At 41.7% G+C, this 13,641-nt stretch overlaps 1 protein-coding gene across 1 annotated transcript; it reads left to right on the forward strand.

Annotated features, from left to right (window-relative positions):
• Positions 1 to 446: 446 nt before the first annotated feature.
• On the forward strand, positions 447 to 2,296 carry LOC309548939 (uncharacterized protein; the record flags this gene model as incomplete). The annotated part of the gene is made up of 2 exons (XM_082248871.1): positions 447 to 1,864; positions 2,263 to 2,296. The coding sequence occupies 2 exons, from the start codon at positions 447 to 449 to the stop codon at positions 2,294 to 2,296; spliced, it is 1,452 nt and encodes a 483-aa protein (XP_082104997.1).
• Between the last annotated feature and the right edge of the window lie 11,345 nt (positions 2,297 to 13,641).

The following is a 13,641-nucleotide window of genomic DNA, read 5'->3' on the forward strand; positions in this document are numbered from 1 at the left end:
TTACAGGAGTACACAGCTTCAGAGAGTAAATTTACAGGAGTACACAGCTTCAAAGAGTAAATTTACAAGAATACACAGCTTCAGAAAGTAAATTTACAGGAGTACACAGCTTCAGAGAGTAAATTTACATGAAGAATTCATCACAGGTATCTCTGCAGCTTAAGAAAAGTAAATTTCCAAGACTCTGCAGCTTCAGAACAGTAAGTACCACACTTGTCTGTGAGTCACCAGAAGCATTACTCTGCATATGAAACCAGCCACCTACTGAATGCTTCATTACTGTTACAGCCTTCTGAGGTGATCCAGTTTGAACTAGTTCCAGCAATAGCTAGCTATTGTATCAAATACCCAGCACCTCAGCCAGCCTGCTTAATAACAGAAGTCACTACCTACAGAGCTGAGCTCTGGCAGATTTCTAACAAGACACCAGAAATACAGTACTTATTATGTCTGACAGAGATCTCACAGAATTACCTGCATTTAGTCAAGATAAAGCAGACTCCTTACTTCATTCTGCTCGTCCTGTCAGAGCCCCTCACCCATCCTTGAAGGCAAGGGAGGTTTATGAAGCAAGTAAGGAAGAAACATCTAGTAACCTGACTGCATTATGGGAAAAGACTTTAAGTTGTATAACAGCCACTAATGAAACTAGCAACAATTCTGAGCAATTGAACACTGCTCTCTCAAGGGTTAAGAAGGCATTTGAGAATTATAAAAGACTTTCTGAGAAGTACTATTCTCTATTGTCACATTCCAACATAGAGGAAGCTGCATTGGAATTAAAGGACTTTACTTCTACTGACCAGCAGAGGCATAGCACATATCTTGAAGCAAAGGCACAGATAGAAGGGAGATTGGCACAGATATATGAGACTATATCCTGTAACTCTGCTTCTTCCAGACACTCAGGAAAATCTTCTAGGTCTGCCCGCTCATATCATAAATCTTCTTCTAAGTCATTGCGGTCCTGCTCTATAAGGTCAATACTGAGCGACCAAATACTCAAAGCTCGCCAAAAGGTTGCAGTAGCCCAGGTTCAAGCCGCCTGCTCTGAAAAAGAAGCAGCCATCAAAGCAGAAGTTAAACGCATTCAAGCAGAAACAGAGGCTCAGCTAGAAATTCTTCAGAAGAACAGAGAAAAGGAAGTAGCTTTAGCAGAGTTATCTGTCTTGGAACAAGCCCTATTGGAAGAAGAAGGAGCAGCTTGTACCAGCTTGCCTGCTTGTCAAGACCCTGTTGAAAGGACCCTACAGTTTGTCCTAACTCAGAACCACGACAATACAGTCCCACCTACAGTTGGATATTCTTCTCATAATCATCCAGCAAGTGGATCAGAAGGCAATGTGTCGCCAAAGCAAGCTGGTCAACTAGACACACCTACTAACAGAGACCCTCCACAACTACCGCACGTCACAAAATCAAGTGAATCAACCTACGCAGCTCATGTGCCACCACAACCCTATGTGCATAGAGATTACAAGGGCACAGCAGAAGACTACAGAATGAACTCTATACCCCCTTTGATACAGCTGTCTTTGACTTCAAATGCTCAGAGACCTTCAGTCGACAGACCCTTACCTAAATTAAACCCATCTGCAACACCTTTCTCTCTACCTACCAGCCAACATCAGATACCAACCATGGTCCAAGACGGCGCACCATCAGTAGACCCTGTGGCTATAAAAACTGAAAGCACTGACATTGCAGAGTTCAGCAAATATATGATTCGACGAGAGTTGATTACAACTGGACTGTCTGGATTTGATGACCGCCCAGAGAACTACAGGAGTTGGAGATCTACATTTAAGGCGGTAACCAAGAACTTGGACATTGATCCTCAAGCAGAACTTGACTTACTAATAAAGTGGTTGGGGCATCAATCTTCAGAACAAGTAAAGAGACTTAAATCTGTCTACATTTATAACTTTAAAGCAGGCCTTGATGCTGCCTGGGAACGTCTAGAACAAGACTATGGGAGCCCCGAAGTCATTGAATCTGCCTTATTCCAGAGACTAAACGACTTTCCTAAAATCTCTGTTAAGGACAATCATAAGCTTAGAGAGTTAGGTGACCTCCTTCATGAGCTTGAAATTGCTAAGTTAGATCCTAGTTTACCAGGTCTTAGCTATTTAGACACTGCTCAGGGCGTAAATCCTATTGTAGCAAAGTTGCCTAGTCATCTTCAGGGAAAGTGGACTAGTGTAGGATCAAAGTATAAGTATGAGCATTGTGTTTCCTTCCCTCCCTTTTCTTATTTTTCAGAGTTCGTGCGGAAGGTTGCAAGATCCAAGAATGACCCAAGCTTCTTCTATCCAGATACAACCACCATTCCTTTAAGTACTTCAAGGGGTATTGCCACCAACAGTAAATTCAAGGATTTAAGGCATCCTATTGCCGTGAGGAAGACTGCAATAGCATCCAACGTCTTAGCTACAGACATTAAAGCTAGCAATCTTAATCAACAGTGTCCTATTCATAATGCGCCACACTCTCTCTCCAAATGTCGTGCATTTAAGGACAAGCCTATTGAAGAACGCAAGTCATTTCTCAAAGAGCATAATATCTGTTTTAAGTGTTGTGCATCCTCCGATCATTTAGCTAGAGACTGTAAGATCGCCATCAGATGTTCTCTCTGCAACAGTGCCAAACATGTGGACGCTCTTCATTCAGACCTGTTCAAAAGGAATCCTTCACCCGGCAGCAACCCCAAGACTACATCAGATGATGGCGGGGAGAGAACTGAGCAATATGCCGACCCCGTAACCACAAGGTGTACAGAGGTATGTGGAGAAGGGCTTCATAGCAAGTCTTGTAGCAAGATATGTCTTGTAAGAGTGTTTCCTGAAGGATGTCCACAAAAATCCATAAAAATGTATGCCATACTCGATGATCAGAGCAATCGCTCATTGGCCAGTACAGAATTCTTTGACCTATTCAACATTCAAGGAGAGACCTGGTCCTATACCTTGCAGACATGTGCAGGAAAGGTCAATACTTCTGGAAGAAGAGCCCATGGCTTCGTAGTTGCATCAGAATATGAGGACACAGAGTTTCCTCTTCCAACTCTAATTGAATGTGATCAACTACCGAACAACAGAGAAGAAATCCCCACACCAGAGGTTGCACGTCATCACCCTCATTTGAGCCACATTGCTAACTACATTCCACCACTTAACAAGGATGTTAAGATTTTGATTCTACTAGGGAGAGACATTCCTAGAGTTCATAAAATAAGAGAGTTATGTAACGGTCCAGATGATGCTCCTCAGGCCCAGAAACTTGATCTTGGATGGGTGATAATAGGAGAAGTCTGCTTAGACCAATCTCACAAGCTCTTGGATGTAGCTTCCTACAAAACTAATGTTACCTATCGATTGATGAAATGTCCATCGCACTATTATGTGAAGGAAAGACTTGATTTCAAAAATGAAGTTCCATGTCAAGCACTTCAAAGTATTAACTGCAAGCTCACTTCTCAAAAGGACTTTGGTGATTCAGTGTACCAAACTACTCGTGATGACAACAAGATTGCCCCTTCAGTCGAAGACAAGGAGTTCATCAACATTATGGATGAAGAGTTCTTCAAGGACAATTCCAACAGTTGGGTAGCTCCATTACCCTTCCGAGTACCAAGGCTTACTCTCCCTAACAATCGAGAACAAGCTTTAACCAGATTTGCTGCACTTAAGAAACCTCTCCGTAACAAACCTGAGAAGCGAGAGCACTTTCTAGCATTCATGCAGAAGATTTTAGTGCCAGCAGTTGTCCTCACACAAACCATTTGGTTTTCAGGACCCAAGTTTTTAATGGACCAGTCTTCTACAAACTCAGAAGAAATTATCGATTTCCACCTGGAGGATCCAGATACTGATCCGGAAATCCGGCCTGAAGTTGTAGCATTGAGTTCCAACATCTGCTCAAGAAGAAATTTGGAGGATGAAGATGACTCCACAGATATGGGGAATGGAGCTGATGAATGGATGCAGGCCAAGACTCTGGTTAAGCCTCCGGACCAGCTGGAACTCAGCGACGCTGAACTTAAGGAGGAATTCACTCGTATCCTGACTGCAAACAACCCTCATGCCCCCCAGAACATTGTGAGGTACAGTTTTAAGGAACGGGCCTACAAACCCATTAGCATCGTGGACCAGCTGGCCGTACGCTTCTCCCTGGATGGAAATATGCCACGCGAAGACTCTGATGAAGCGCGGCGACAGATGGCGAAGTTGGGAGTCATTAAAGAGACTCAGACCAACGACTCCACAGAGCCGGGAGACAAAGATACAGATGGGAAGTCTGACGCTCAGGCTAGTGAAGAATGGACAGAAGGTGAGGAAATACCATCCAGGAACAAGGAGAGAAAACTGACCAACCAGTTCAATTATAGCGAGAGAGCGTCCCAGAGCATTAACAAACCCCTGCGGGAGCGAGCTTCTCAGACGGAGCCACCTCCAAGGGCCACCTTCTCCACCACTGCAAACCAGTGGAAATTCAACCCACCACACGCTTCACACATGGGCGGAGCATGGGAACGTATGATTGGGATGGCAAGGCGCATACTGGATTCTATGTTGCTTGATGTGAGTTCTTCACGTCTTACCCATGAAGTACTTACTACATTCCTTGCTGAGGTCGCAGCAATAATCAACTCAAGACCGCTGACAGCTGTATCCACAGACCCAGAATGTCCAACTGTTTTAACTCCAGCTGCATTATTGAGCCGGAAAATTGGACAGATCCCAGCGCCAAAGAGCATCTTTGATGAAAAGGACATATATAAACGTCAATGGAGATATGCTCAATACCTTGCAATTGTTTCTGGGACAGATGGAGGAGGGAATACTTTACACTTCTTCAAGGACGTAAAAAGTGGCAAACCCAGAAGCCTAACTTAAAGGAAGGGGACCTGGTTCTTCTAAAAGAAAAGCAAACCAATCGGATCCAGTGGCCAGTTGGAGTTATTTCAAAGGCCATTGCTAGTGATGATGGAAAGGTCCGAAGTGTGGAAGTCAGGATTGTAAAGGACAGGAGCCCAAAAACCTTCCTGAGACCAGTCACTGAGACAGTCCTAATTATGCCTGCTTCCAAAAATTCTGATTCAGTGTTATGTGAAGGAGTCACTTAGACCTCTAGCATAGTTAGCTTAGAGGAGAGGGCTACATAGCATTCTACTGTATGCAATGTTAATTGTATGTTTATGGAAAATAATTGTGTAGTGGTATCTCACGATACCAGGCGGGGAGTGTGCTGCCACGCAGCTTTAACTGTCTAGCAGTTGTTATTACATGTTATGTTATGCTATGTTATTGGTATCTTCCTTGCACCCCTGCTGTTTCTGGCTAGATGGTTTCTCCCATCTCCATTTTCCTGCTGTAACTACCATTTTGTTTAGTTGTTATGAGGAGACTGCAGAGTGTGGAAGCTGTGTAACTTCATTGTAAATTTACCTATGGAAAAGCCTCTATGTTTATGTCTTTGCTAACTTGAAGCATAAAGAAGCATTGGAGAACACCTCTGGAGTCTTTATTCATTGAGTAAACTATCTGTTAAAGCCATCATTCAACCTGCTGCACACACTTACAGACTGGAGGTCTACAAGAGGGTCACAGGTACAATCGATGCTGAGACAGAACAGGTACATTTTTTCGTGAAACAGAGCCAACCTGCCGCAGTAAAACTACAGCGGCTGGTCAGCAAGTGGTTAAACTGCCATGTTGCTGCAAATCAGTTATGACACCAGCCATTTCATGGCTTGACAGTTTGTTGAAAGCACAACCAATGGGACAGTTACATACCCGGCCTGTGCTGAGAATGTAACGTTTTTTTGAAACTGTTAAATCGATGCATTTAGTTCCATTTTAATGCTTCATGTACATATGGATGGTACATTATAGTTAAAATATAAAGTCAATTGTAACATTTTGGTGGATTTGGTGAAGTGTGCTGTATTCTACACTATATATTTTAGAAACACCTATAATTTTATGATGGCAATGTGTTTTATAGCCTACTGTAGATCTTAAATAATATACATCAACAAGCACAAACCTTAAAACAAAAATTCAAATATTTTTTAGCAAAAGAGTGGTAGGTTACAGTCTCCTATAAGTATATGTAAGCCCTAAAAATGCTCATTTACTCCCTTTAAGTCTGTTAAATATACCATTGAAGCGTTTTGTTATATCTGTTCATTATGTGCAGAAAATACATGCTAATCACGTCAGAAATATATAGCTGTTGTGGGCACCCTTTTTTTTTATCTCACGGAAACTACAAAATTGGTGGTGTCTATATTGCAAGTAGTCTGTTTACTTTGCAAGCCCCTGAGCTTAGTAAATGCACAGCTTAGTAAACTGTAGTTTGCCCCAGACCTTAGTAAATGTAAAACTCTGCTAACTTCTGTCACCCAATCAAGTCCAAGCAAAAATGCTGTTTTTTTTTCCCATTTACCTTGCATGTGATTGGGTATTTCTTGCAAAGTGAAATTTCACCACATTTCCTTACAAATTGCAATTTTTCTTGCAAAGTTAACAGTCTCCATTTAGTAAATCAACCCCTCTTCTTGTGAAGAATAGGATAAGGGAAGGTTTCAGTGGCTTTGCAAAAGACAACTGGGCAGAACCGAAAACACTTAATCGACATAATGCTGTGTGTTGTCAGTCCCCAATGGGGAGACTAATTAGGCCTGGTTCACACCTATGCATTTTTTAGTGCATTTTCAGTTTTGCACAAACACACTACAGTCCATTTCACATGGTTTCCTATGGGTCACATTCACATCTGTGCATTTTATTGAAAGGGCCAGGGACTTTTTTCTGGTTTTTGGTTCCATAGACTTCAAAAGATCAAACGTGTATTGAAAAACACAATATGCACCTGGAATATGGAAACTGAAACCTGTATAGGTGTGAACTAGGTCTTAGTAGAGTCCAATTCTTACAGATCAGATATTTTATGTAGTTGCAAATGTGTATGAATTGCAGAGATGTACAGCATTTAATTTCCCTCACAAAAACTATAGAGATCATATGTCTTTTTACCAATAAGCACTTGTAACCAAGTAGAGTTACATAATAAAGAAAATCAACTTTTCCTTGATGTATGACTCTTGAAAGTTGTGTTTTACAGGTCTCATTGGCTGCAGTCTTTGTTTCTGAAAGCCAGTCACCTCCCTCCTTTCTCTCTCTGCTTGAGCCAGGCAGCCCGATCATGTTACTATCCATTCGTAGTTCTTACAAGGCAGAATTGCTGCATATCCCCTTTGTCTTTCCCCCACCCAGTCATTCTGCCCTCAGCAGTTGATTGCCTAGGCAGATTTCCATCTGTGCAGTTGACTGGCGTCTATCATCTGCATACTACAATAATTACAATCTCAAATAATCATGGGCCAGGTCGTTTTGTGGGGTAGAAAAGAAAAAGAGGACGCACCAGCCTATTGCATTATCTTTATAAACTATTTACTAGTGATATAAATTCAGTTTTTATACTCACAAAGACAAACGTATGCAAGTTCATCAATGATTCTCAAATTCAGAGACCTAAAATCGAATGCACATACACTTTAATGGGAAGAAGCCACTCCGAATAAAATATGGTGGACACTTTTCAAGGGTAGTCCCTCCCTTCATGTACAGGACAGTCCTCTCTGATGAAAAGGGGACTCCCCTTGGAACATGTCAGCCATATTCAGGGCATGAAAGAGTATGTGCATAGAATCTCACGTCTCTGGATTTGAGAATAATTGATGAGCTTACATACATTTGGGTTTGCGAGTATAAAATGTGATTATATTTCACTAATAAATGGTTTATAAAGATAATTCACTAGGCTGGTGCACTCTCTGTTTATATTCTAGTTCATTTGACATTGAGGCTTCCCCAGTCCTAAGAGGGCAGTAAAATGTGGTGGCCTAATGTTTCCCTGGAGTGGAACAGTGAGGGACCATCGGTCTCTGAACACCACACTAGCGCGCAGGAGGATGTTTTTCTTCATTATTTTTGTAAGGTGCCCTTTACAGCCATGGGATGTGACACAGGGCATCTCACAAACTCCTCCTGCTCAGTGGCGGCTCATCCATTGTGGGCGCAGGGGCGCTGCCCCCCCATCCATGCATCCGGATTCCAATGGGTTTTTCTTTTTTAAGCACCTGATTAGAGCCAGAGGCTCTATTAGGCTTCAAATAATGGTGGGCTCGGGGCGCAGAGCCCACCTAGTTGTGTGACTATAGCAAATTAACATTCGCTATTGTCACACTGATTCTCCTCCTAGCCAATCAGGAAGTGGGTCCTGAGACCTTTTTCCCGATTGGCCGAAAGGAGAAGGCATGCTATTGGCCAAGAAGGGGGGAGGAGACGGCCGCCGAGAAGGGACATGAAGGAGCCTGAGGGGGAAGCCGCTGCCTGTCATTCCAGAGGAACAAGGTAAGTAAACTGACTGACTGACGAGCGGGCGGGGGGAGAGATGTGGTGGTGCAGGCTGGAGGCTTTCTACGGGAAAGGAAACTTTGTGCCCTAGAGTTTAGCTTTAAAGAGTTGAGTTCAAAATAGCTTCACAAACCTTCTAACTTAATAATAACAATAAATACACATTTATTTTTCAAACTTTTTTTAATGAGGTAACAATTGTATTTTTATCATATAATAATAAGATCTAAACATTGTTCTAAGGCACTTGAAAGTGTGCACAGCATTGAACTCTACAATAATGTAAGACTGTATACAGAGCACATCTGTGATTGTTAATATAGTATATAACACAAAATAAAGTTATGACAGGGAATATAAAAAAAATAATACATTTTAATCTTTCAGATTATATCAGTGGAAAATATATTATATAATACATATATGCATATTGAGTTACAATACACAAAGAACAAAGAGTGTCCTTTAGATTTTAACCAGTGTACATTTCCAGTTATTTACAATTCACAGAAAATACTCTGTGCATCCTACATACAGCAAAAGGTCACTAATTACTACAAGACAAAATATATCTTCGTCTACCAATTACAGCTGCCACGCTAATTCATCACGTCCACAAAGAAACCACAAGATACTCCCCTGTATACATGATTCATTTAAGGCAAATACAGCAATCTGTTTATTTGTAATGAAAAAGCAGAAAGACGCATTCCTGATGCAGTCATTTTTCAGCATTTATATATATATTTATTTATTTATAGTCCATGCTATACAATTAATTGTTGACATCTACATATAGGTATATAAAATTCCGATAAAAGAAACAATACGCATGTTTAGCTATCTAAGCTGCATTTACCTGTTGATCCACCAAGAAATTTGAAGCAATAATTTGAATGTTGGTAAAGCTTCTATGTGAAATTGAATTTACAAGGTTGGACTGGTTTAATAAATGTAAGTGCCATGTTCTTCCTTTAGCTGCCACCTAATCAGCTGACATTACAATAAATGCAGAACAGGGAAGTCACGGCCCTGCCAGAGGGTATTCTTGAGACTTCCATGTTGTCAAAGGAACAGGATGTGGGAAGATTGCGGCTGAGAAGGTGGCATAAGACCTGTGTATGAGTAGCCAAGGCAAGTAAAAGTAGTGTGTGCATTTACATTTCAAATCTAAGTCAAAGCTGAATTCCCAAATGTTGGGTGATAAAAACAGGAATTCATCTTAGTGGAATAAAAGTATTTGTTAAAACCTCCATCTAGAATTTACTTTTTTAAAATGTATTTTAAATGTTACGGTTTCCAAGATGATGAGGATAGGTTAAGATTTATTAATCGTAAAAAAATGATTCCTTTAGGGGCATAGTTTGGATAAGATGGGACACCTTACCCTTCAACCAGTTTGAAACAGTTGTGAATCTTATTGCATTTATACTATATAAAATTCTGATAGGTTCCTGTGAGGCCACAAGACAAAGGCCTCATCTGCACACTTCTTCTCCGAAACTCACATTTATGAGCTTTTGGCATTTTTTTTTTGCCAAAGCCCATAAACTCCATTCAATAAAAGCCTATTGGGGTTTTACAAACTGGACAGCGCAAAATATGGCGCAGCTCTGCATAGAAACAAATTAACTTCCAGGTTTTAGTGCCAAAGCTTAATTGAACAAGCTGAAGTTTGACGCTTATGGGCTACCATGCACAGCTGCACTAGATTCTGAGTGCGCCAGGTTTAGTAAATCTCCCCCTATGTGTTCATGCAAACACGGGCTTTTACCAGAGTTAAGGAGCGGCAGAGTTTAGGCTACATTCACACCTGAGCGTAGCGTTTTCACGCGTTTTTTTACCGCGATTTTTACCACGTTTTACAGGCTTTTTTTGTGCAGGCGTTTTTAGATTGAATAGAGACCAAAGGAAAACGCCTGTAATCTGCCCAAAAAGAAGCTCATGTACTTTTTTGAGCGTTGGGCATTTTGCTCACAGCGTCAAAACGCTCAGATGTGAAATTAATAGGATTTGTCTTGTTGGGCGTTTTGAGAGCTGATCCTAGAACAGAAAAACTCCCCAAAAACGTCTACATGTGAACAGAGCCTAAGAGGCAGTCAAAGCTCCTCTCTTGAATGCAGAACTGCATTCAGGGGAGGAGCTTTTAGGCACAAAAAAAGGCAAATGCGTCTAAACGCTAGGAGCATTTAGCACTTCATCATTTACTTTGTTCAAAGGCTATAACAGATTAAAATTCTGGACAAGGAAATAAACTCCCAAACACCAAATGCTGCTAAATTCTGCTAAACTTGCCTAAACTGGTTTGAAAAATGCAGCTTAGGTGAGTTTTTATAGCCGATTTTCTCCTGTCAGGATAAACAGCATTTACATAACTATTTCCCAGTGTTAAGTGTCTAGGTGCACTCACATGCGCAGCAATACTTTGCTGCTTGTAATCAGAAACTGCAGATGGTATATTTTTAAAAATATGGTTTTGTCCTATTAAACCAAGTTGACAAATCCCTATCAGACAGACAAGCTTAAAAGATAAGTTCACCTTTTCAGAAAAAAATAATAAATGCACATTTTTTTTGCAGGTAAAAAAAACATACATTTATTATTTTTTGTTGCAGGAGCCTGTACAGCATTGCACAAACGATCAGCAGATCGTGGAAGCCATGCGGGTCTCCTGCAGACCTGTCAGTGTATCTGCTTCCTCATACCTTTTAGGATGAAGCCAATACATGCTAACAGGAAGAATGAATAAGCTATCACAGTGCTGTAGTAGTTAACTGAAAACTACAAGCAGACAGCCACAAAGGCTGCTGGACCTTGTAGTTTCCTATTCACAGAGTGCTGCAAATGAGTGACATGGCCAGGTGGGCGAAGTCCCGCACGGCCACATTTTTGAAAACATTTTGACAGCTAGCAGGTGGAGAAGAACCCCCGCTAGCTGGCACAGCGAGAGCGCGGGAGGTGCGAGGGCTGGTGCAATCATAACATGCTAAACCCCGAATATGGGTGTAACATGTTATGAAAGGTAAACTTCTCCTTTAAGGTTTTCCATATAGGCCCACTATGTTAAAACCTACCTCTCCTCTATACTCCTGTTTAATAAAACCACATTCAACCCATAACATGCATTGGCTATAGTCTGACTAATTTTGGAAAGATTTGACAAATATTTTTTAAAATAGTTAACAAAAACAGCTTTTTAGAATTTTAAAAACTCACCAATAACAAATGGGATGGGAGGTATTTAAAAAGAATACACTGCTCAAAAAAATTAAATAAACACTTTTTAATCAGAGCATAGCATCAAGTCAATTAAACGCTCGGGATATTGATCTGGTCAGTTACGTAGCAGAGGGGGTTGTTAATCAGTTTCAGCTGGTTTGGGGTTAATGAAATTAACAGGGGCACTAGATGGGCAATGAGATGACCCCCAAAACTGGAATGGTTTTACAGGTGGAGGACACAAATATTTTTTCCCTACTAATCATTTCTGACTGTTTTTCACTAGCTTTGCATTTGGGTCAGTGTAGCTACTGGTAGCATGAGGTGATACCTGGACCCTATAGAGGTTGCACAGGCATTCCAACTCCTCCAGCATGGCAATTCAATACATGCCATTGCCAGAAGGTTTACGGTGTCTCTCACCACAGTCTCAAGAGCATGGAGGAGATTCCAGGAGACAGACAGTTACTCTAGGAGAGCTGGACAGGGCTAAAGAAGGTCCCTAACTCATCAGCAGGATCGGCATCTGCTCCTTTGTGCAAAGAGGAACAGGATGAGCACTGCCCAAGCCCTACAAAATGACCTCTAACAGGCCACTGGTATGATTGCCCCTGACCAAACAATCAGAAACAGACTTCATGAGGGTTGCCTGCAGGCCCAACGTCCTCTAGTGGGCCCTGTGCTCACTGCCCGGCACCGTGGAGCTTGATTGCAATTTCCCATTGAACACCAGTATTGGCAGGTCCGCCACTGATGTCCTGTGCTTTTACAGAGGAGAACAGGTTCACCCTGATCACATGTGACAGACGTGAAAGGGTCTGGAGAAGCCGCGGAGAACGTTATGCTAGCTGTAACATTGTTCAGCATAACCGGTTTGCTGGTGGGTCAGTTATGGTCTGATGAGCGATATCTATGGAGGGACGCACAGGCCTCTACAGGCTAGACAATGGCACCCTGACTGTCATTGGGTATTGGGATGAAATCTTTGGCCCCATTGTCAGACCCTACGCTGGTGCAATGGGTCCTGGGTTCCTCCTGGTGCACAATGTCCGGCCTCATGTGGCGAGAGTATGCAGCCAATTCCTGCAGAATGAAGGAATTGATACCATTGAATGGCCCCCATGCTCGCTTGACCTAAATCTAATAAAACACACTTGGGACATTATGTTTTGGTCCAACTAGCATCACCAGGTTGCACCTCAGTCAGTTCAGGAGTTCAGTGATGCCCTGGTCCAGATCTGGGAGGAAATGCCCCAGGACACCCTCTGTCGTCTCAAACTGAGCATGTCCCGAAATTGTCAGGCATGCATACAAGCACGTTTGGGCCATACACACTACAGAGTACCATTTTGAGTTGCTGCAATTAAATTTTTAGCAAAATGGACTAGCCATTTTTTCACTTTGATTTTTGGGGTGTCTTTGAATTCAGCTCTCTGTGAGTTGATCATTTTCATTTCCATCAAAAGATGTGACATCCTTTCATTCATAACACATTTCCCAGTCCATATCTGTATAGATATCCAGTATGATTTTTTTCCCCTTTGAGATGTGCTGTGCTTTCAAAGCGTTCCTTTAATTTTTTTGAGCAGTGTATTTGAGCCTGTTGGCAAACTGTTGTCTGCAGATGATATGCAGTTCCTGCTATTCTTCAAGTAGCAAATGATTGGTAAGAGCAACCAATTACCCTAACGTTGCTCGAGGATTCACTCAGTGTTTTGACAAAGGATTTTCAATAAATATTCGTTAAACTTTCCAAAAAAAAATCACCCAATCAGTCAGTCAGACACCAGAATCTACCATGTGACCTACCTGGACCTGTCAAATAACCTGACAATTATAACCACATTCAGATTCAGCAACGTTTATCCATGGCCATTTATCACTCTTACTATCCTTGGCCTGCCTTTGTTAGCTGTGAACAGGTTTACAGCCTAAACTGTGAACAGGACTTGTGATGACTCATACAGTAATGTTGAACATATAACTATGATCAGAAACA

Source organism: Pelophylax lessonae (genome assembly GCF_965119305.1).
Source record: "Pelophylax lessonae genome assembly, chromosome: 3".
NCBI lineage: Eukaryota > Metazoa > Chordata > Amphibia > Anura > Ranidae > Pelophylax > Pelophylax lessonae.